The following is a 24,564-nucleotide window of genomic DNA, read 5'->3' as shown; positions in this document are numbered from 1 at the left end:
CTGAGGCCGGGGCGGGGAGAGCGAGGCAGGCGCCGGGGCGGGGTCGAAAGCCCAGCCAATGACCGAACCCACGGTCCTTGGGAGGCGGCGCTGTGCCGGGGCCTGGAGCTGTGGGTCAACGTGCAGTTTCTAAAACCCGCTCCGGCATTAGGCGGAGTCCAGCACGGGAGGGAGCAGGTCTCACGGTCTTGGCCTCTGCCTGAGCGACTGGATCCCCGGAGATCGGAAGTGGAGAGACGGGCAGGACTCCCCCCGCACCCTCCGGGGCATATGGGGCTAGTCCCATCCCCGATGTTTGAAGGTTTGGCATTCCAACACCCAACGGCCTGTGCGGCTATCATTCTCCCCTACGGTATTTACAGCTTCATGCAGAGCACTCAGGAAAAGATCCCCAGTACACCCGGGCTATCTCCCCCTCCCCAAGAGGCCCCAACCAATCTTTTGTCCCCTGCTACCCACACCAGCACCAAGCAGGGAAGCTTTGCCTTGATAAACCGACTTTAATATTCATGATCGGTAGGAGGCTCAGGGCCAGGTTAGAAGGTCCGTTCAGTTGTGTCTGCAAAGTGGCCTGGAGGGCGCAGCTCCACCAGTGCCAAGCGAAAACTGGGTGCCCCTCCCACCAAGGGCGGGGAATCCCTGCCGAGAACTCCCCAGGAATGCCTGGCTCCAGCCAGAGCGCCTGGAGGCAGGAGGCCACCAGAGCTCGTCTTATTGGGCAGTCAGTGGCTACCCTGGCCTCCCCAGGCTTGGGGATGGCTCAGAGGTTGCCATCACTGGGTCTCAGCAAAAATAAATAATGTCCAGGTGTCCCCGCCTCCCATCAGGGTCCTCTGTGCTTGTGGGGTGACACGCTCCTCGAGGTTAACCCCACTGAAGCGTGTTGCCACTGAGCGCCCACTACACGCTGAAGCCGTACACAGGAGGCTGGGCGAAGGCAGGTGCAGCAGCATATCCATAGGGGAATCCAGCAGGGGCAGGGCCCGAAGCAGGGCCTGCTGTCACCATCAGCTGCTGGCCTGCAGGGGGAGAAGCAGAGGGTGAGCAGAGCTCCTGCTGCCCCCGAGTGGCCAGGGGCCCAAGAAGCAGGGTCGCAGACCAGCCCTGACCACCCAAGGCTCAGGCACTGGAGAACAGGTGCCTGGGGGCAAGGACAGTGGGAGTTGCTGTTGTGGGGCCAGCTACAGAGGCCGGCCAGGCTAGGGGGTAAGCTAGTCCCAAAATGGGACACTTACTTAGCTCAACTGGCTGGGTCTCAGTCATGCCCATCAAAATCTAAAAAAACCAGATGGACATTAATGGTGGTGGTAGGGGGCACAATGACCCTGAGAAGACACAGTTGGTGGGAGACGTGCTGCATGCTCACACCACACCCTCAGGCCTTTGTTAGTCCTGCAACACACTCCAGAACCCAACAGCATTTCGGTGCAGTGGACACCAACTAATCTGTCTGCTCAACGGCCAGGCCACCCAGGCAGGCTCTCAAGTCAAAGCCAGCAGCAGCCTTGCTGCCTGGGAGCAGGCAAGCACACACAGCGACAGCTTGGAGTTGGGCAGTTGCTAGGCACAAGGAGCAAGCAGGGGCGCCCTCAAAGAAGGCAGGTACCCTCAGAAAAGGGAGGACAATGGCCGTGTCTCTTCAACATTACTAGATACAATGACCTTCTCCACACCCGGCAGCAGTTGTGGTCCTTCTGTCCCCCACCCTGTCCATTCCCTCTCTGATCTGAAGCCCAGCCAGGGAAGGGCAATGTGAATCACCTTCCTTCCTCTCCCCTCCCTAGGGGCATTGGGGTGCCACCTACCGAACAGGAGAGGGGCGGGCTCCACCACATGCTCCTCTCGCTTGCGCAGGCTCTCCGAAGCGTCCAATCTGTCTACCTGCAAAGAGGTAAGGCGCTCGACAGCCTGCCTGACAGGCTGCATTCAGTTTGAACCAGGAGGTGAATGTGGGGCTGGGAGGCAGCACACAGCCGCCAGGCAAGTCAGAGTGGGGGATGGTTGGAGGGCAGACGCCGTACCCACAGTGACTACTGCCCTGCTCCACAGGAAGGTGAAGCCTCTCTAACTGGGTAGACATGGAATGCCCAAGAGGGCCCTGGTGACCCCCCGCTGTTGTCCCAGCTCGGTGCTTTTCAAGCGGCCACCTGGCTGCCGCAGCAGAGCAGTGGCCGGTGACTGCAGGCTGCACGGGCGGCACAGCACACAGGGCTAGGTCCTCCTCTGGATACAGGGGCACCGCTAAGACGACGTAACACTGCCTACATCTAGCTAGCCCAGGCTGCGCCCCTCCTGAGGAGACCCATCCCCTGACATCTGGGACATCCCACCTGGCAGGGCGGATGCGCCACCTCAGCGCTGGGGGCACCGACAGCCATCTGAGGACAGGCTGCCTCCTTGCTCTTCCTCAAGGTTTCAGCAGGGGCTACCTCCTGCAGTACCCACAGGCTGCAGCAGACACATGGATGGGGAGGGAACAGAGCAAGGTGGTGCCAGGGGCCTGACGGGCAGACAGCGCTGTGCTAGTGGCGGCGACAGCAACTGTGTGTCTGGCAACCCCCCCCCCCCCCAAAAAAAACAGCACTTGAGTCAGAAAGAAGAAAACATTATGTGCCCTGTGTGCACTCAGGCCTGGGAGAGATCAGGCCAGGCATCAGAACCGTAGCAGAAGCAGCCCTGTTACTGGTCCTGTGCACTCCCCTCTTCCCTCCTTGGGACCACAGCTGAGGTGAAGGAGGAGCAAGACAGTGCGGTGGACGTGCCATCTGTACTCTCTTCCCTCAGCTGGCTCGCACCCAGGCTGAGGTCTAAGCTAGGCCTGCATCCTCCACTGAGAGTGCCAGGAGCGTTGGGAATGCGGGTTTTTCTCAGATGGTCCTCAAGCTTCTCAAATGAATCGAGAGGCCCTGGGCCTGGTTCTCCAGGCAGGAAGGGGCTGTGGCCTTCTTGTCTGGGACCCTCCACCTCACAGCAGTCTAGTCTGTTGGGCCCCAGCCCAGCTAAGAATCAGCCCACATCCTACCACTGCCTAAGAAACCTCTATTGAGCCCACCCTAACCCCAACAAGACAGGCGTCAGGTCTGGTGCTGGTGGAGGCATGTAGGGCAGCATCGATGCCCGGAGTCATGGTAGCCCCTGCCTTCCTCCCAGAACTAGGGGAGGTGTCTGGGGACCCTGGGATAGGGAGCAGGTCCTTCCAGCAGGAAGGCGGCCGTAGCCCAAGAACACTGTTCCACACTGAAGTAGCTATGCAGCTGCAGTGCTGACCAAGGTGACACAGCTGCCAGGATGACCTCCATCATCCATCACAGAGAGGGAGTGTGCTCCCCCCAACTCCTCGAGGCCCCCTGGAGGTCCCAACTCCTGCAGCAATGACAGTCTGAGTGACGTGAGTTCCTCTTGTTAACCCGTGGGCCTTGACTCGAGGAAAAGATTCAAGCCATATGCACCCTTCTTGAGGCAGGGGCACAGCAGACAGACTGTGGCTAAGACAAGTTAGGGATGGGAAAAGCAGAAACCGTGGAACAGTTTCTGAAGACAAGCTCCACACAGCAAAGACACTTCCTTTAGGGAGCTGCCATCCACTGTGGTTGAGGAACCAGGGCCTCTTGTAAATCCAACCAGTCTATGTACCCTAGTAGCTTGGAGATCAGACCACATGGCCAGGACTGCCCCTCTCCTGTCCCCTAAAGAGTCTCGGGAGACCTCCCACTCAATGTGCTGTGAGAATGGGACTAGGACACACTCTGGCAGTCCCTCCCCTCCTGTAGCAGGGAGATGGTCTTGAATGACCCATGGACAGTCCTTGACAGGAGCTGGGCAGCTCCCAGGAGGCTGTGTAGGGGGCAGAAAGAGCAAGCCCTCACAGGCCAAAGCAGGCAGGGCCAGACACCCTCTGCCCCTGAGGTTCTTGTTTCTTCCCTAACCCTACACTAACCTCTGCAGGCCCCTCCCTCCCTCACACCACTGAAAGAGACCTCAGCCTAGTTGCTTCTTAGCATCGTGGCGCCTCCATGTGGCTGGAAGAATGTTAGGTGTATGGCTGGATGGGCCAGTAGGTGCTGCTGAGCGGCAGCTTTTCTGCAGCCTTAGAAACAAACCAGACTAGGTGACAAGGGTCTCTGGTTGGTGCCTCGACTAGGCCCCAGACTGGAACTCCTAGGGCTTCAACACACAGGGAGAGTTAAAATCAGACACTCCCACCTCGTTAAACAGCTCATCAACCTACCAAGAAAGCCAGAGTAGGATGCTAGGGCCACCAAGTGACATCTGGAGTGGCAGAAGCAACTTACTGAGACATGAGTACAGCCCCGAGGCCAGGGAGATTTGGGTCTGAGCCCATGTCTTCACCTATCAGCTTTGGACCCAAACCCGTGACTACAGCTGTAGAGGGGATGACTACCTACCTGTCAAGGTGTTCCCATTCCTCCTAAGTGTTCAGCAAAAAGGGGGTTACCACGACAGGTCTGCCAACAAATGTACCCCGAACTCCACCAGAGGCGCACTGAGAGGTGAACTGACCACATGGGGACAGAGCCCACAGGCTGTGCGCTGGGGCTCTGCCAGCTGGTGCCTCGCTTTCTCACACCACAAAAGCCCTCAGCTGTGGGCGAGTATACCCGTCGTGTCCCCTAGCAGTGTGTGGGAGAGCTGATGCAAGGGGAAGTGCTCAGTTCTACGCAGAGCTCCCCAAGGTGATTTTCTAGACTAGGTTAACGTTGGGCAGAAAACCACTCAACTGTGAAGGCATGAGGCCGCTCTCCAAGGTGCGTGGGGCTGGCTGGACAACCTGGGCTGACCCCCCCAGGTCACCGGCCACCACGACCTCTGTAGACCTGGACTAGACACAGCCATGCTACATGGCAGCAAGGGAGCCAGGGCAGCGCCTATACTTACTTTGTTAAGGTACTCCCTCATCACCTGGATGAAGTAGGGCATGGCCAGGTCCACAAGGTTGTGTCTCCAGGCCAGCTCCAGCACCACATCCGGGGGAAGCAGGTCGTAGCAGGTGAAGAGAGAGGCTGCAAAGCACTCCCGCTTGCCCTCTTCCAGGAACCACTGAAGCAACTTCTCGGCCAGCTCAGCATCCCTGGACTCTGCAGCATGCTGCATGGCGTCCTGCAACCAAGGCAGATGCACAGCTCAGGTCTGCCCTGCCTGGCGCTGCCTTGAGGCAGTTTCTGGGTCGGTAGGACACAGAGCAGTGCCAGGCTCCGTGAAGGCCATCCTCACCTGCAGAGGGGTCTCTGTACCTCGGCTGCCCTCCAGTAGGACGGAGGACCACCTCCGTGCAGGGCCGTGGAGGGCACCAAGTGTGCTCCTGGCAGCAGGCTCTCACAGGCCTGCTGAAATGCCAAGAGCGGGGGTGACACACATGGGTGCAGGCACCCTGGGAGACAGGCTCTGGTCTTGCAGCCCGACTGGCACACACAGGGAGTGCATGGGGCTGCTTGGGGTAGGCACTGAAGAGGGACGAGAACAGAGCTAGCAGGGCCTGATGTAAAGGTCAGAGTCGCTGTGCTTGGCTCAACAGCCAGAGCTATCCTTACAACTCAACATGCATCAGCGACAAGGGACAAGGCCAGTGCTCAAAAAACGGCAATCTGCCCATTCTTCCTGACAAAAAAGTCCCCTCAAAAATCCTAATCACTACTTCTGTATTTGCAGATTTGTCTAAAACATAAAGAATCATACCCACCCAGTGAGTAATCATCAGTAAATTAGTGATTTCGATTTTCTAGCCACAGTGGTGAGAACCAAACGGCCTAAACAGCCAGTGGGCGTCAGCTCTCCTGGAGCCTCCAGCAGCCCTCCGCAGCAGGTATGCCCACAGTCCCCTTCCAGACAGGAGACTGAGGCCCGCAGGTGAGGCCTCTCAGCTCAGGGGCACAACCGGTCTCAAAGGCATTCTGGCTGCCCACTAACCGCTGCCTGCTCTTGTGTTCCTGGTTCCTCACCTGCTCAGTCCTCTGACATGAGACTCCCATGTGGGACCCAGCATCCTATAAGCCAGCTCTGTGGAGGCCCCTCTTGTCCCTGCTCCTGAAAGGATCCTCTCCCACTGGCTTGTTGCTCCTGCTGAGCCCTGCCTCATCCCCACACGCTTCCTATGAAGGCACCTGGCCTTTTTATGGCGGGGGGCAAAGTCAGTGGAGGCTCAGGCAAAAGCTCCAGGAGCCTTCAGGTCTCCTTGGACCTTTGACACCAATGCCATTGCTGCTCGACACATTCTCCCTGCATGTCCTCCAGTCCAGCAGGGCCCACCCTTGGTTGGCTCATCTTCATTGTGCAATTAAAAGTGGACACTTCTCTTCCTCCACAGGCCTGGGGACTGTCTCACAAACTCTTACAGCCTCCACTGCCATCATCAGAAAGTGGATGTTTCCAGAACCCTTGAGCTCCAACTGTCCAATGGCAGTTTCCTAGAGGATTCAGATGCGATGAGTGCCACAGATGATCTCTCAGTCTGTGCCCTCCCCCGCATCCTGGAACCAAGCTTGAATCTGAGATTCTCCCACACCTTCCCACTTCTTGTCACCACACTTGACCCATGTCACTACTGGGGCACCTCTCTACCTCGTCTCCATTCCCCCACCTCCCTCCCAAACCACTGCCAGCACTTGCCAGGGCCCTGCTCCAGGCCCTAGCGCTGTCCTTCGCTGTCCCCAGCCTGTGACTACACCTCTGCAGGCTCCTCTCTTCACTTGTGGGCATGAGGGGCCCAGGGCCCATGAACCTACTGCCTGTTCACACACCTGTGTGTGGGCCCCTAGCCCTGACCGTCCCATATACTAACACATTCCCTCATGCCCCCACCTGTCCCACTGTTCCTTCACAATCCCAGCCTCCCACATGCAGTTACCATCCCCTCTGGTCCACTAGTTCCTCAGGTAGAGTGAACACACCTTAAAGGGGTTACCTCTGACAACCAAGCGCCCACTGTGCTTTTACACCCAACGTCTCCAATCTGGAAAGCATGCTTCTTATTGCTTTATGACTGTCCCAGAAGCCAGCGGTGCCTACTCACCAACCCCTCCAGGTGGCATACTGTGACCGCCCATTCTCCCAGGACTTCCACACTGCTGCCAAGGCATGGCTGACACTTGTGTGTGTGTGTGGGGGGGGTTGTGCATTGTGGGCTCTTTAGCACCACCCTGGCCTCCACCTACTAGATGTAGCACCGCACCCCCAGGTGTGACAACCAAACATTCCCTGGGGGTCAGAGTCGCCCTCACTGAAAACCAGGGCACTGGAAAGTATGCCCACAACTTTCTACCTGTGGCTTTGTCCTTGTGGATTCTCTTCCTGGCACACGTTGCTCTGAGTGGGATTGCTGGTTGGAAAGGGGACAGATGCCCTTCTGGCAGTTCTCGCAGCACTGCTCGCTCACCACTCATTGTCCGAGTGATAAGCGGCCGTGCACTCAAGACCCTGGTGTGTACACTGGCAGGATGGGACAGCTGGGAACCCCTAGCCCGGGGCAGTTTCCCTCTGGCGTGTTGGAGCCGCGCTGCCACCTCCCAGTGCCAGTGCCTGAGTACCCTGACAAATTGTCTCAGAGTTCCTCTGTCAGCACCCGAGGAAGGACCATGAGCACTGTCACTGAAAGGGAGGACATGTCACATAACAGTGCCAAACTGGAGGTAACAATCGGGATGAAGCTTGACGTGCCCCTGATGTCCAGGGTTCTCTGGCCTTGGCCTATGAGCCATGAAAGAGAAAGGCCTGTCCTCATCCCAGTGGCAGAAACAAGTACTGTGAATGTGATTTTCACTCTGGTGTTTTATGCCCCATATCTTGATCGATAGAAAGCAAAGTAGGTGCCAAGTGAATGCTGCCACACTCTGTTTAGGGAGAGTGAGACTCACAAATACCTGCTGGAAAAGGCTGAACTCCACAGGAGCTAGTCTTCTGATGCAAATAACTGTGAAGAGGCTCTATGTTAACGACAGATAATGATCTTCACCCTGTGTTCTAGGAACACGTCCCCCTTCATCTCATCCTCCTTGTCCCCACCACAAGTATCTCCTGATAGGGGTTGTGGCCATCTCACCCCTGCCCCCCACCAAAACATCAGGAAGCACACAGGAGCGGGTGGGGCACTGGGAAACCAACCTTGTAGAGACGGTCCTTCTTGCAGAGCTCCACGCTCTGGGCCCACCGGTTGTTGCCCTTGTATAGATAAGCCGCAATGCGCCTGAACTCAATCAGCTGGTGCTTCTCCAACCGCTGTGCCAGGGCGATGTTGTCAAAGTTGTCGTAGGCATCGATAGACGCCCTCAAACCCTAGGAAGACCCGGCCTTTCCGTGGGTGAGGGACACAGTGGAGCAGGCAACCAGGAATTACTCATTGGCGGTTGCTGCCACCATGGCCTCAGGAAGGCCTCTCCCCATCTACCTCTGGCACCTTGTGGGGCCCACAACCCCTCCTGTGCAAGGTCAGCCCTCGGAGAAGAGGCCTGATGCGAGGAGGGGCTCTTCAGTCCCTGAGTGCCTGACACTGGCTGGAGGGGTCCCTGGGGCAAAGGGAGGTCACTGCCCTCTGACAGGGCTCCTTCCCCCACACCCACCTGGTAATCCTCCTCTTCCGTCAGTAGCTGGTTGAGGGCCTCATTCACACTCTTGTTGTTGTGGCTCTGGACTGACCGCAGGTAAGGCTTCACTAGGGGCAACTGGCCTGCCTGACAAATCAGGAGAATGGTGACGGCACTCAAGCGAGTCATCAGGGCACTGAGCTGGGGGCCCGGGGTCACGCCGATGGGCCACTGTGTACAGCCAGGTCTCCTTCTGGACACCCACAACTGATATGCCCTACACATACTAACACATGAAGGGCTGTCTGGGTTACTGAGTAAATGCCAATTCCATCTATGGATATTTTGGCTGAAATACAAAGCTACATCTAAAACCTAAAGCAGTTTGATACATTTAATCTTTACATTTGCTGGGGATCAATTAAAAAAACTACTTATTAAGGAATGGGGCGCCTGGGTGGCTCAGTGGATTAAAGTGTCTGCCTTCAGCTCAGGTCATGATCTCAGGGTCCTGGGATTGAGCCCTGCATCAGGCTCCCTGCTCAGTGGGGAGCCTGCTTCTCCCTCTCCCTCTGCTGCTCCTCCTGCTTGTGTTCTCTCCCTCTCTCTCTCAAATAAATAAATAAATAAATAAATAAAATCTTTTAAAAAATGAATAAAATCTTTTAACAAAAATAAAAATATACTATTTATTAAGAACTACCATTGCAGATGGCCCAACACACCCTTCTCTGGCTCTGGGATGCCGGCTGACTCACCTTTGAAAAGAAGCCAACAGTGCGGGTGTGGTCTAGCCGGGGCGCCAGCACAAGCAACAGGTCGTTGATGAGCAGAGGTTTGTAATCCAAATAGAACTGCAGGGCTTTATAGTAGAGCTCCACATTGGCAACCTGTGGGTGGAGACAGAGCTGAGGGTTGGCCCCTGTCAATCCCCAGGCTGCCCCACCCACCTGTCTCAGATGCAGCACACTCCACCACAACTCCTTCTGGTTTTTGCCCAAAAGCACTTTATTAGTGAGGCTTGTTGTGACTGCCCCTTTTAAGACCAAACACTCCCTCTCAACATGCCCCCTTTCCCACCTCTGACCTTTTTCTCCTCACCACTCGCCCCTCAATGATCTAAGAGGCAGGCCTTTGCTTCCTGCCTCGCCCTAGTATCTGATGCAGGGTCGATGCTCAGCTAGTTACCTGTTGAGTGAATGAATGAGGGGTAACAGGCCAGGATGAACCCAAACACCAAAACATGGTTTTACCCAAGAAAGATTCCCCCAGTCCTCCCTGGGAAGCTCAGCCTGAGCTGTAAGCAAATCCGTAACACATTCTATTATGTCTCCACTGCTCTCAGACAAGACACCATGGTGTTCAGACTGGGCACCCTGGTATGCAGAGGGCTGAGTCGCTCCAGGCTGACTCTGTGCCCCTAGGAAGGCCACCCTCCCAGGCCTGCTGACAGTGGGCCTGGTGTTCAGAGGAGAACAAGGTGACTCCTGCCTCCAAAAGGACGCGTGTCAGGTCTGCAGTGATCAGCATGTCCAAGGGAACATGCAGAGGTCCAAGGGTGCACACAAAGTGTGGCAACATTAGAGTCATGCTGGGCGGAGGGGGTGGGCACAGTGGGAGCTTTCTAGCAACACTAGGTCCAGGTAAGCCAGGAACAATGTGGGCGCAGTGACATCTGCAGACCACGTGGCAGAGGAAGAGGGCTATCCACAGCCCTGCTCATACTGGTACTCTTGCTGGCTACTGACTTTATCCTCCTCTCCACTCCCTGACCTGGACGTGCCCCTCTCAGAACAGAGCACTCACTGTTACCACAGGTTCTGACCTAGACTGGCCTCGGGGTCCCTGGTGCTGTCCCTGTCGGTGGCCCCCCCTTCCCCTGGGCACACCTGCATCGGAGCTCTGGAACCTGCTAATATTCTGGCCCGGCCCTTTTACTCAATGGTTTCTGGACCCAATCAGGCATCTCCAGCCAGACTAGACGTCCAACAAGCAGAAAGGGCAGTGGGGACGTAAGGTGGGGTGGAAGGGCAAGGACACTGGATAATCTGCTTTCCCTGCCTTTTGAACAAGTCATTGCAGCCTTCACTAAAGCATGGCCAGCGTGCTCCACATCCCTCTGCTTAGACAGCTTAAGGCAGAGCACAACTGGCCATGCTCCATTCCCCCACTGCAGGGACTGTGAAGCTGGACAAGACCTGGCCCAAGCACTCTGGGTGGGTGGGTCCATGGACATGTGTTGTGTTGGGCTGAGCCACTGATCTGGCAACATCTGGCACTCTCTGAAGCATACACTGCTCCCATCGAGGGCACTGGCATCTGTGTGGCACCGTCTTCTGGAGCCATGCACCGGGATGGGAGCACCAACAAGGTCATACCCACTTGTGCAGCTGGTAAGGACTGCCACTGCTGCCCCAGGGCTAGGGACAGGGCATTATTCCTGTTTTGAAGAAGAAAAACAGGCTCAAAGATTCTGTCATGAGCTCAAGGGGGACCAGTAAGGGTGCGCTGGCCCCTGACACTTACTGCGCTACCTGTGAGAAGCACCTACTATCGGCTGGGCACTTGCTGCTGATCACCTGGCAGGCAGGAAACACGTCACCTTACGGATGGGGTCACTGAGGTTCACAGTGATGACACTACCTCAAAGTGACAGAGACAGCAAGTGGCTGAGATAACAACACAGGTCTGTGTCACACCTGCCTGGCCCTTCACCACTCAGTCCTGTGGCCAGCTGACTGTAAAACTCTCCTGTTGTGTGCCAACAATGTCTTCTCTGCCAGACCACCATACCAGCTGGAGTCCTCTTCCTCCTCTTTCCTCCACATGCGAACTGACAAGTCTCTCACATGGCAGAGAGGCAGCGGCAGTGGCGTGTTGCACAAGAACAGCTGCGTGAACACTGCTTTGCTACAAGATATGGTCTTGTCGGGGCACCTGGGTGGCTCAGTCAGTTAAGCGTCTGCCTTCGGCTCAGGTCATGATTCCAGGGTCCTGGGATTGAGCCCCATGTCATGTTCCCTGCTCGGTGGGCAGTCTGCTTCTCCCTGTCCCTCCTCCTCCCCTGCTTGTGCTCTCTCGCTCTCTCTCAAATAAATAAAATCTTTAAAAAATAAAAAAAAAAAGATACGGTCTTGTCGGCGAGCATGTGACCTCAGACCCAAGATGTCATGCTGACTTCCAACTCTCCTCAGGAATCTTCCCATCCTGACCACCATCAAGGTAGACTGCACTCGGGTCATGGGCCACATCAGCTGCCTGGATAGCTTGTAACATTCCAGACACTGCTAAGAAACAAAAAGCACTGCTACCTCAACCACGGCACGTCATCAACTTTAAAATGCACCCCAATATCATTTGAGTCCAATGTGAAAATAGCATGCCTAGAATTGATCAGGTATGGGTTTTCCAGCATGTTTTTCATGTGTGCTGGGGGCACAGGAATGTGAAATCTGCCCACCCTTCCATCAGCAACCTGCAGACCTGTATAGGGTGGGATGTCTGCCGAAGGCCACTGATTTCACATACCGTCACACTGAATAGCACTGACGTGTGTGACCTCAGACACTGAGACCTGGCTAGGTACCCCACCCGTCACCCACACCTGCCCTCAGCAGCCACATGTGGAACAGAAGGCAGACAACTCCCTGACCCAGATGGTGAGGAGCCCATGCCCTCTGCCCCAGCCCCCTGGGAGCAACAGGACCGACACACAGTCAAAATGCTATCTTTCACTGACAGGCAGAAAATGGGAGAGACCTGTGGGCAAGTTATTCATGTAAGGCCACTGGGACAAAACGAAGACACTCAAAGCAAAAGACCCGGAACTGATGACAGAAAACTTTGTCCCCTTACCTTCAAATACACAGAGTTCACAGAGAAGGAGAAGCTTGGAAGCTGGGCCCACTCTGAGCCCAGAAACGAAAGAGCAGAGGCCTGCTCAGTGCTTGCACTCTGACCTGACACCTTCCGACAGTATTTGGCAGCTGATGGAATAGCTCAGCACCCTGGCTTAGCCCAACTAGACTACTGGAGGGTGGATGCCCCGAGGAAGGTGGGGGCCCCGAGGCCACAGATCTGGGCTCATGACTCCACCTCCACAGATGCCCATACTCCTCTGGGCCTAACAGTTTTAGGAGGAGAGACATGAAGAAAAAATATGCCAGGTGGTAGAAAATATGAAACAATACAACAGGAAATGGTATAGATGGGCTCTGGACGTGGGTCCCAATCTGAAAGGGCAGAAGGAAGAGCAAACACTAGGGTCTGGCTGTTCAGGACCCTGTGTGGGAGTGAGGTGGGAGAGTGGTCCTGGACCCTGCCCAGCCTGTAGCCTAGCTTTGGGGCCTAGGCCAGTCACTACCCTTCCTAAGCATCCATTCCCTTTGTGCAGACAGAATCACCACCACCTGTACAGAGGGCAGTGAGACCCTCACGAGATGAAGGAAAACACAAATACACCCTGGGGCACATACACTGGCATTTATCCTGTCCACCCCTAGGACAGGCTGGGCAGAAGCAGACAGGAGCTGGTGTTTAGGCACCCTCTTACCTTGGCAATGACATCCTTGAACTGCCCTTCCCTCCAGGCGTCAGTAGGGTGATTGATCATGGTGAGGACGGCATTGTCGTACTCTTCGTACTTGTCATAGAGGAACACCAGCTCCGCCCAGAGGTGCGCCTGCTCTGCAGCTCTCAGCACCTGCGGGGATAGCCATGGCCGAGGGCTGGGCTTATGCCACACATGCATGTGGCAGCCAGAACCTCAGAGAGGGCTAGATTACCTGTGGGATGTTGACTCGGGACCAGAAGAGTTCCAGGTGCTCTGGCATCTTCTGAGGCTTGAATTTGGAGTAGAGGATGGCCAGTTCTGTGAACATGCCCATGTGGGCCCGCTCCAGGCCCAGGGCCGCCTCCAGGAGAGAGATCAAGTCCTCAAAGTAGCCCCTATCCTGACAGACCAACAGACAGGCCTGAGGTAGGGGTAAACACACCTGGGGTGGCCAGCCCTCCTCTCTCTCGGTTATGCACTCTGGTTCCATCCAGCCCGCCTGACATGCCTGAGCTGAGTCTGACTGGTTCTCATCACTTAATGCCCCAAAACCTCCAGGGCCACCCCCAGAGGACGATTTCACACCCTCCTCACTCCCTGTCTTTACTGTGTGCATAACCTTGCTCCTGCTTCCCTGAGAAATGGAAGCCATTCAAAGCAAATGCCTGTGTCCACCCTGCCAGCATCTGTACCCATGTTGTCTACTGGCATGCTGCTTGTGTTCCTGGCTTAGGCCCAAGCACCTGCCACCTACTGAGGCTGCTGGGCCAGTAACTGTCCCTTTCTATCTGGGCATCAGCTTCTCCCTCCACAGTTTGCCTTTAGCAAACCTCCTGCTTACTCTCACAACCTAAAATGCTCTTTTTTGACTCCATGGTCCCTACCACTGCCATCCCATTTTTCTACTCTCTGCAGTAGAACTCCTCAGCAGGACACTTCCTGGCTGACTGTCCCTCCCCCCTGGGCACAGACGCCTTGTTCTCTGGAACTACTTCTTACTTTACCCCAACATGTTGGAGAGCTCGCTTTCTGCTATTCTTTATCTGCTCCCACCCTCCATGACCTCATTCAAGTTGTGTGTCTTTATGCCCATCTGTGTGTCAACCAATGGCTTTTATTTCATTTCTCTAGCTGAGTTTCTTCTCTGAGCCCCAGGCCCTGTTTCTCTCTGCCTCCCCTGACACCTCTATGTGAACATCCAACTGGCAGCTCAAACTTGGATATCCAAAACTTAATCCCTGTCCTTCCCTTCCACCAGTCTCTTGCCTTTAGTCTTCCCCACGTCCACTAGTGAGAACTTAATCTCTAGTTGTTCAGGCACAAAATAAATGGAGTCATCCTTGACTTTTTTCTCTCACCCACACACAATCTACTAGCATACTGACTCAGCTGCAGACTCAAAACACCCCCCAAACATGATCGCTTGATCACTTCTTACCCCGCATCACCTGCCTCAGGGCTCTCCCGGCTGCCACCTGCCCCCTTCCCTGTCTGCCTGTCCCCAGAAGAGGCTGTTCTCAACACGTAAGCCAGAATGGTCCCTTACCTTCAGGTCCCATGTCCTGTTGTGAGTCCTTCATGATGGCCTGTGTCTCCTGACCTCCCTTCCCCAGGGCCCTTCCTCAAATACTTGGCACATTCCTGCCTCTGGACTCTGCCCTGGCTGCTGATCCTTCCTTCAAATATCCCCATGACCAGGCCCCTCAATTTCCCCAGGTCTCTGTTCAGGGTCACCCTCTCAATTAGTGTGACCTTGATGGCCCCTTCATGAAGTTTCACCCAGGCACTCCTGCTCCCCAAACAGGCTCCATTGCCCCTGCAAATCATCACTTCCAAACGTGATGTTTGCTGCCTGTCAACCTCACGGAATGTAAATTCAACTGAACAAGGGTTTTTCTGTTTTGTTTACCGATACCATTATCTAGAATAACACCTAGCGTATGGCAGGTACTCCAACACTTGCTGAACAAATGAAGTATTCTGTCAGCCACCAAACTGCTTTATTACTTTCCCGGTTTACTTTACAGTTTTATTTCTTGAACTTATGCGGAATGGGAAAGCATATGTCACTGAAAAGTCATCCAGCTTAGCCTGACATTTTAGACTCCAGTGCCATTCACTTTCACAGCTCATAGGCCCCTTGAACCCTGCGACTTACTAAGTCCCCCCACAGCCCTTACTATTCCCTCAGTTACGGGGGGCTGGGGCTTGAGTTCCATGGGAACAGTAACACTACTGAGCAAAATCCAATTTTTAGTCTGCCCTGCTGACCCCACACTTTCACACACGCAGTTCTTGGACTTGCACAGACAGAGGCCCAGGCCCTGAACACAATGATGTCTGTCAACCACCTGACAGCGAAGATGAACTGTGATACCAACATAGATAATTCCCATCTTCAAAGGTCCCCTGGGGTTCTCTACCCTGGACTGTTTCTTGTCCTCTGTCTCTATGGTACCTGATGATCATACCCTCTGTGGGCCACACACTCTGGGGGACTGGGGTATGCGCTGTGCCTCTGCCATGCCTGGCCCGGTGTTCCCAGCAAGGTACCCAGGGGTTATCCACATGTACAAGCCGCTCGCTAGGCTTCTGAAGGCCCAAGGACACAAGAAGAGGGGGAGTACTCTTAAAAACACAAATACCAGCTAGCAGTGAGGTCCAGAACATCTAACACACCAATCTGATTTGTGGATGGGCTGTCTAGCACATGAAAAGACTTTGCCATACACACAGTGCTTTGTATGCCTACCTGTGGATGTGACACATGCTAAGGGGATCAGTGTCCTTTTATGTGGAGTGTTCAGGTGTCACTCGTCATCCCCACTGCTGGTCGAGATCATCTCTGGCCAGAGACTAGTTACCTGGTAATAGCGTATCAGCTCCTCCAGCTCATCTGCATGAATGACAATGTGAAGACCACACAGCTGTGCAAGGCGGAACTCCTGCCCATCCACACATGCAAAGCACACCTGTTGGAGGGAAGGCCAGACAGTGTAAGTGTCCCCAAGCCAGGGCACAGTGCCACAACAGCTGGCCGCCAGGGATGCAACTACAAATGCAGAAATACCAGGGGTTTTATACCAGCAAACAGGGTTTTTAAAGTTAGATTCTGAACAAGTAAATAACTGAAAGGTGAGCTGTGTGAGACTGGGAGAAAAAATAATGACATTTCTAATCTGTAGGCCAAGGGGGTATTTGAGACTGCGGAGAGAAGAGGGCTCATGCATTACTTCTAGGCCCTGAGATGTGAAGGTCTCTTCAGATGTCAGGAAAGCAATGCTGGAATTTCAGGTTTGGGGTTTGAAAATGGTTTAACAAAGCTCAGGAATAACTGTCAACAGCGCACAGTTCATCTGAGTGCTGTTCAGCTGGGAGGAGCTTACTTTAATAAATATTTTTTAAACTGAGCTTTTGTTTTAAGCACTCTGCAGTATGTACACTTAATGATAACAAGATAACAGGTTCTAGGAAGTAAAAGAAGCCTCCTGGGCTTCTGCTCAAAAAGACACAGAAGGAGCCCTTGAGTTGCTCGTTCACTAGCTCGCTTTCTTTCTCTTTCTTTTTTTTTTTTTTAAAGATTTTATTTATTTATTTGACGGAGATAGAGACAGCCAGCGAGAGAGGGAACACAAGCAGGGGGAGTGGGAGAGGAAGAAGCAGGCTCATAGCAGAAGAGCCTGATGTGGGGCTCGATCCCATAACGCCGGGATCACGCCCTGAGCCGAAGGCAGACGCTTAACCGCTGTACCACCCAGGCGCCCCTCTTTCTCTTTCTCAGATTTTATTTATTGAGAGAGAAACACACGAACAGGGGGAGGGGCAGAGGGAGAAACAGATTCCCCACTCAGCAGGGAGGCCCACTCTGGATCCCAGGAACCTGAGATCATGACCTGAACTGAAGTCAGATGCTTAACTGACTGAGCCACCCAGGCGCCTCTAAGCTGCTCTTCGTTCAATGGCTGAAGACAGACCTCATACCCACAGGCAAAGCTGGCTTCTCTTGAAGTTTCCCTACCTCCCCACCTTCTATATATGCATGTGTTTTCAGTAGAGAAGGCAGAAAACCCAGATAAACAATAATTATCCCACAACCCAGAGATAACTGGTCATTACCTCAAGACACAATTGTTACCTGCTATTTTCCTTGTGATACAGCACACGCCAACTCTCTCTCTCACAGACTCACACACAGAATGGGATTACCCTGGACATTCTACATATATTTCTCACAGAATACTTGAAACCTCCCCTCCCGCAATCCTGCCTATTCATTTTGGTACAGTTGCAATATGTACACTATTTAACCATGCCCTTGATATTGGACATTTATGTTGATTTTAATCTTTTATTAAACACTACTTCAGAGATTCACTGAAGCTAAATCTTTCGCACCTCTCTTTACAAACTTTTTTCTACTTACAGATAATTCTGATATCAGAGAGCTATTAAGACGTGCCCTACCAATTTACTACAAAAGACCAAAAGTGCCAGTTTACATTGATTATACCACTAATAAGGTGGTTTTTAAAAATATCTTAAATTATGATACTACTTCTCAAACTCCTAATTCCATGCTATAAAGGCAGCTTCTGGGAGCTGATTGGTCCAACACAGAGCTCTCCAGGGTCTTTGCTTCAAACACAAATGCTAGCTTACGAGGTTCTCTGAGCCTTCCCAGAAGACTCGGAACCCTGCCTAGACAAGGCAGGCATCTAGACGCATCCCATCTGGCACGAGGGTGTGGAGGAAGGAAGGACAAGGAGGGAAGGCTTGAGAGACCAGTGGTCACCTGGAGATTTCCTATGCTTACCTCCTTCCATGTCCGGGTGCTGTTGGCCTTGCGGCTGCTGTCCACTGCTGCCTGATATTCCCCGAGGTGGACCAGGGTGGAAGCCAGGCGGGCAAAGTTAGAAACACTGCTGTACAGCAGCTTGGCGGCCTCATACATTCCCTCTTCGTAACAGCGGTCTCCAACCTATGAACAACCGGGTAGCTTTGCTGAGACCTTCTTAAATGGGAAGATTCTCCAGAGATGGTCTAAAATTCCTAAGTGGCAGGGGTATTTCCGTTTTCAAAGAAGGTGAGTATCTATCTGATCACACAGCAGCCTGAGCCACCACAGAGCTTCTGAAGGATGAAGTGTGCCCTCAGGCCCTGGACCCACTCTCCACTGCCTGCTCCTGTGTTTGCTGGCTGTCATCTCCCACATCTGTACCCCAGTGGGCCTGGCCTCAGAGGTCTGCTCCTTGCTGCTTCCAGGCCAGGCCCCTCCTCCCCACTAACAGCTGCCTACCAGAGAACAGCCTGCCAGGGATCACACACCAGCCCTGGTTCTTGCTGCCATCCACAGATCTCCCTCATTCCCTGGCAGCTTTAGCTTTCTTTGATTTCCCCTGCTTTGAGGATCTTGTGTCTCTCATGACAACAGCCAGTCACTGTCAGCTGCCAACCCTGGGAAGCCTGGCACAAGAACCTACTCTTTGCCTTCTGCCTCCCCTCCTTTCCAGCTCACTACCTCCAGGCACCCCAGCTCCTGCCCACCACCCCCATCTGCGCCTGGCCAACTCTCTTCCTGGCTCTTCTGCTGATGTTGGCAAGCCATGTGGCTCTACCCTCACTCTCTTGGTTGTACTTGGCTCTACTCACTTGGCCAAACCCCCGTGCTGCTTAGAGTGGTTCTCTGCCAACTCTGCATCCAAGACTGCAGAGCTAAATTCAGACAGCCGAAACCCGAAACCCTCCCGGGCTCTCTTGCACTTCTTGATGGTGACACTGGAGGAACTCACAACACTAGCAATCCTACTCCCTCAGCGCAGGTACTCACTCCTTGTCCATCATTCATTTCTTATCTTCTCCCCCCAAATCTCCAGCATCTCAAGCTGAGTGCCTGGCTTCCCATACCCTGAGGACACAGACACAACCAGAAGAGCCCTTCCATAAGCACCAGGACTGAGTCTGCCCCCTCGCTGCATCTGTGGTCCTCGCTTGGCCCCCAAGGCCAACTCTACTGGTGTACGTGACCCCAGCTCCCCTCCCCTGCTCCAGGTCAGCAGCCCAACAAGCCTAGCAGTGATTTTGCCCTCTGTACTAAATCCCTCTTAAAAGCTTAAGGAATCAGTGTTGTTTTCCCCAGCTCCAAACCAAACCAATCTTCACTGTGACCTCAGCCCAGCTACTGACCACCACTCTGCTTCTACCCTTTCTTTTTGAGCGATATTTCTCAGAAGAGATGTCTGTCTTAAGAGCTGTCCCCAGTCTCTTTCTGTCCTCTCTGCAATCTGCTGCAATCAGCTTCTTGCTGACTCACTAGCAGGGTCACTGCTTCTATGTCTCCAGCTCATGATGGACGCCATCTAGCTTACCCATCACTCTCCCTGACAGACACCTACTTGCTTTCCTGCACAACCCTTTGTTTTTGTTCCCCTACCCCAGCCACTTTCCATCCCCAGTTCTCCCTGCTCCTGGGCTTTGGGGTGCCCTGGTCTCAGGCCTCAGCCTCTCCCCACTGTACAGTGTCAACTGCACACTGAAGGCTGCCACGTTTACAGCTCTATTCCTAAATTCTCCTTGGAAACTGGACTCCTGTACGCAGCTGGACAGATGCCCCCAGATGCTGAGATTGAACTTGTCTGCACGTGAGTCCTGACTGTCCTCAAGGCAGGCCTCATACACGGCCCCCACCCTCAGTAGGCACAAGTCCATCTGTCCAGGGCTGTCCCACGCCACACATGGCATAGCTGCCTCACTCCCCCTTCTCACTCACACTCCACCAGCAACCCAAGCTTATCACCAGCTCTTTGCCACTCACCTTGACCACTTTCTCTGAGTGGCCATTGACTCTGGCGTGGGCTACGAATGGCCTCTTATCTACTCTCATTGCTTCTGCCTCTGTCCTTCAGTCTGTTTTCAGCACAGCAGCCAGAGGAGATCTGTTAACCCTTAAGACCAGATCATATCACTCCTCTGCTCAGAGTCCTCTGGTCTCACCCAGAGTGGAAGCCAGAATCCTGCCCGTGTCCCACGAGTCCTGACACGCCTTGCCAACAACCACTTCTCCCCAACATTCCTTCTCTGACTTGAACTATGAGCCCATCTTTGATGTGCTGCTTCAGCCCCCTGGGCCACCTCTGCGCCGCTCCTGCAATACACTGAAATACTCAAGGCATTCTTGTCTTGTTCTTCTGTCTGGACCCAGGCCTTCTCCCCCAGAGGGATGCAGACTCAAGAACTCACCTCCAGGACACCTTTCAACCACCCATCTAAGTGCACCACCCTCATTCCCACATCGCCTGCCCTACACTGTCCACCTCTCCCGTCTGTACTTTTCTCCTGTACATTTACCATTTAACACACCACAAATTTCTCGAACAGATCATAAGATCCATAAAGTCAGAAATTTGACTACTATTTTCACACCTGCATCCACAGTCCCTATCCTAGCACATGGAAGATGCTCAAGAAAAGTTTGCTGAATGGATTAATTTATGAAGTATGGTATCAAAGCGTACGATCCTTTAAGACTCTTGTTATTGGTAATTTATAGGCAATTCAGGGAAAATGAGTTAAATGACATCACGGGAATTCAGTCAGCAGAAGCCAGACTGTGGGACAACATATAAAAACAGGTGGTGGGCTGGATCTGGCTGACGTGAACTGACCCCACCTTGGAGGACTGTGGAAGGCAGGAAGCACAGCCTTAGGGTTACCATGAACTGAGGCAAAGAACAAGCAAGCCATCTGAGCTTCCCAGTCCAGCCAGCTTCTGGTAGGATTTACCTTCTGTGTGACCCAAGACAGCATCTCTGGCTATGGTACTTAATAGACTCCCCAGCCAGGAGAATTCTGTTATGAATTCAGATGGAGATTTAGGACAAGTCTTCATTTTCTAACACCTTTATTAATTTTCTGATCATAGAAGCAATTTTAAAAGTTATGGTCACCAATTAAAACAAGACTTGGCAAACACAGGCAAGTGAGAGGAAAATGGAATAGTACTGCCCAATCCTTATCTCTGAGTTCTTTGCTGTCACTACCTGCGATGTTTTTCTAGGTATATAGATATGTTCATCATATTGTACATGCAGGTTTTCACTTGGCTGGAACTTACTTCAAAAGGTTTTTCTGTCACAAACAAGGCTCTATAAATACTTGTAATGGCTGTATTATATTCCACTGATGGATGTTGATTATTTCCTTTTGTTGGACACTGGCTTTCAACTGTTATTAGTATAAATCATGTTGCAATGACTAAATATTTATACGTAAAGCTATCTGGACTTTTTTTTCTTTCTTGGGATTTATTTTTATATCTAGACCTATCAGGCCCATGATTAGGAATATACATATACTTAAAGCTTTTATGCATTAGATGAACTGATACTTTTATTTTTTATTTATTTATTTATTTTTTTTTTTTTATTTTTTTTTTTAAGATTTTATTTATTTATTTGACAGAGATAGAGACAGCCAGCGAGAGAGGGAACACAAGCAGGGGGAGTGGGAGAGGAAGAAGCAGGCTCATAGTGGAGGAGCCCGATGTGGGGCTCGATCCCATAACGCCAGGATCACGCCCTGAGCCGAAGGCAGACGCTTAACCGCTGTGCCACCCAGGCGCCCCTGATACTTTTATTTTTTTAAAGATTTTATTTAGAGATTTTTTTATTTATTGAGAGCTAGAGAGAAAGAGAGCCAAGAGCATAAGCAGGGGAGAAGGAGAAGCAGGCTCCCCACAGAGCAGGGAGCCTGACATGGAGCTTGATTCCAGGACCCCAGGATCATGACCTGAGCCGAAGGCAACCGTTTAACCAACTGAGCCACCTAGGTGCCCGAACTGGTATTTCCTTTGCGCTTTCTTCCACTGCTTATATGCTTAAAAACTCCTTCCTCTATATAAAGATTCAAATAAATATTTACAACTTTTAAGAAAAAAACCCTCAACTTTTACCTATAATTCTTTCATCTGGAATTTTAGTTATAGAAGTACAGGATGAGGGGCGCCTGGGTGCACAGTCGTTAAGCGTCTGCCTTCAGCTCAGGGCGTGATCCCAGCGTTCTGGGATCAAGCCCCATGTCAGGCTCCTCTGCTGGGAGCCTGCTTCTTCCTCTCCCACTCCCCCTGCTTGTGTTCCCCCTCTCACTGGCTGTCTCTCTCTGTCGAATGAATAAATAAAAAATCTTAGAAAAAAAAAGTACAGGATGAATTTTTTTTAATACTTATTTTTTATTATGTTAGTCACCATACAGTACACAGGATGAATGTGTGTATTCTTTCAAGTGGGGTTAGAGTATATTCCCTTATCCCTTCATCTCTATCACTTTTTCTAAGGGTAACACTTTACCCCAGGAAATAGAGGTTACAGTTATTTAGATTTTTCTTTTGTTTAACATTTTCCCTTAAGGTTTGTTTTAAACATTTTGGTGTTACTCCTACTTTATTTTATTTTTTTTAAAGATTTTATTTATTTATTTGACAGAGATAGAGACAGCCAGTGAGAGAGGGAACACAAGCAGGGGGAGTGGGAAAGGAAGAACCAGGCTCACAGCAGAGGAGCCTGACGTGGGGCTCGATCCCATAACGCCGGGATCACGCCCTGAGCCGAAGGCAGACGCTTAACCGCTGTGCCACCCAGGCGCCCCTTACTCCTACTTTAAAAAAATATTCTTCCCATATGTTATTTGATAATTGCTGACATATGGAAGACCTATTAATTTCCAACACACCTCTTTCACCTGGCCAGTTACTCAGTTCACTTTGCTCTTCAGTGATAACAGCTAGAACACTGGCACATAGTCCTAACACCTTTTCTAGGAGAATCATTCTGATGTGCACAGCCAGGGGCCTTAACTTCCATACCAGTGACAGTAACACAGGACTTAATTCATGGTGTGGCTTGTTTCTCAGTGTCAAAGATCTGTGCCACTCTAGAGAGCGATCCCTGAACCTGCCTGGAGCAGTTTGTGGTCCCCAGGGCATGGCCTACCTGCTGGATGTGGGCATTGTTGGGTCCATTAATACAATCTTCTAGCTCAGACAGACGGCCAGTTTTAGCCAGGGCAAAAATAAGTTCAGTCTCTATATAGGATTCGCGGCCCTTTTTCCTGGCCATCTGTAGAAATTTAACCAGATCCTCCCAATTGTCTAAAGACAGAAAATAAAAATAGGTTAATCCAGAGCTGCTGAGTTTAAACAGGAGGCTCGGTTCCTCCCATTTTGTCCCCAGTTGTTTACTCTCCCGCTCTGTCTCAGTGAGTGCTTGGACTCCAGGTAAGGTCTAGAAGGACTTGTTTGCCTGCTAAGCAGAGCCCTATCCCAGGTGGGAGAGACGGAAAGAGCAGAACCATATGGAGGCTGACCCCGGGAATGGGAGGCTCCACGTCACCAAGTAAAGACCTCACCAGGAGACAGGATGCTTATTCCAGCTCCTGGAGAAACCAGTACCACAGTTAATTGGAAAGGCTGGGAGCAACTCTGGGTTTAAGTTTCTGACCTTAAAATTATGATAGTGCTATCCATTGTGCTAAACTATCTTGTCAACCAAAGAGCTAGTGTCTAGTTAAACAGTCAACCGAAAAGCTAGTGTCATTAACAGAATAATAGTAATAGATTCTTTTGGAAAACGTTCACTTAGTGGTGTCTCCAATATCTCTGGATGCATAACATGTGCGGATTCCTGGGAGGGCCACATCCTTCTCTCGCCAGGCTTCACACAGTGAGGAGCAGAGCCCGGGGGGGGGGCGGGGGAGGTTCACTTACTGCTCCTGCTGGCTGCCTGAACGACCTCCAGGTAAGAGGAAGGGTCATCAGCTCTAATGTAGGAGTCGATGGCTTCTTTCACCAAGTCTTTCTGGAGCTGGGCGCGGGCCAGCTGGCTCCACACAGCAGGCTCATTGCATCTCTCTGCAAACTCATATGCTCGATCTAGGTTTCCAATGTGCTCGATCAGGACCTAGGGGTTACAAGAGGGCTCTCATTCTCCACAACACCATCATCTCCAGGGAGCAGACAGATTTTTGTTCAGTTCTACATTTTGCCTAAAGTTGCATGACCATTTCTTTCTTTTTTTTTTTTTTTTAAGATTTTATTTATTCATTCCACAGAGAGTGAGAGACAGCCAGTGAGAGAGGGAACACAGGCAGGGGGAGTGGGAGAGGAAGAAGCAGGCTCCCAGCGGAGGAGCCTGACGTGGGGCTCGATCCCAGAACGCCGGGATCACGCCCTGAGCTGAAGGCAGGCGCTTAACGACTGAGCCACCCAGGCGCCCCTGCATGACCATTTCAATTCAGTCCAAAGCAACTGGGCATTTAGTATTTCTCAGATGATGAATCTCCGGAGGGAAAGGACGAGACCTATATTGTACAGGAGGAAGATGCCATGTGGAGAAGAGACACTCCAACAAAGAGGCATAAAGAAATGAGAGACAGCTAAGCTAAGCTTTTTGGGGCAGGAGAGTGACATCTCTTGGTAAGATAGTACAA

General features: G+C 52.3%; 1 protein-coding gene across 4 annotated transcripts in view; it reads right to left on the bottom strand.

Annotated features, from left to right (window-relative positions):
• Positions 1-454: 454 nt before the first annotated feature.
• Positions 455-24,564, bottom strand: part of CLTCL1 (clathrin heavy chain like 1) — a 94,300-nt gene continuing 70,190 nt past the window's right edge. For 2 of the 4 annotated variants that reach the window (XM_034642839.1, XM_034642843.1), the window contains 12 exons: positions 23,843-24,035; positions 23,070-23,227; positions 17,900-18,064; positions 15,951-16,058; positions 13,319-13,486; positions 13,087-13,236; positions 9,293-9,424; positions 8,571-8,681; positions 8,116-8,286; positions 4,897-5,118; positions 1,806-1,881; positions 455-1,019 (listed from right to left, as the gene is read on the bottom strand). In XM_034642839.1, the coding sequence (XP_034498730.1) occupies positions 901-1,019; positions 1,806-1,881; positions 4,897-5,118; positions 8,116-8,286; positions 8,571-8,681; positions 9,293-9,424; positions 13,087-13,236; positions 13,319-13,486; positions 15,951-16,058; positions 17,900-18,064; positions 23,070-23,227; positions 23,843-24,035 (1,773 nt within the window). In that variant the 3' untranslated portion in view covers positions 455-900. Of the gene's footprint in view, positions 1,020-1,235; positions 1,276-1,805; positions 1,882-4,896; positions 5,119-8,115; positions 8,287-8,570; positions 8,682-9,292; positions 9,425-13,086; positions 13,237-13,318; positions 13,487-15,950; positions 16,059-17,899; positions 18,065-23,069; positions 23,228-23,842; positions 24,036-24,564 lie in introns of all 4 variants that reach the window. The other 2 variants (XM_034642841.1, XM_034642842.1) reach the window with 2 other exon arrangements.

The sequence above is a fragment of the Ailuropoda melanoleuca genome, chromosome 14 (assembly GCF_002007445.2).
Source record: "Ailuropoda melanoleuca isolate Jingjing chromosome 14, ASM200744v2, whole genome shotgun sequence".
Classification (NCBI taxonomy): Eukaryota; Metazoa; Chordata; class Mammalia; order Carnivora; family Ursidae; genus Ailuropoda; species Ailuropoda melanoleuca.
The sequence above is the reverse complement of the archived record's forward strand: the minus strand, read 5'-3'. Positions and strand labels throughout refer to the sequence as shown.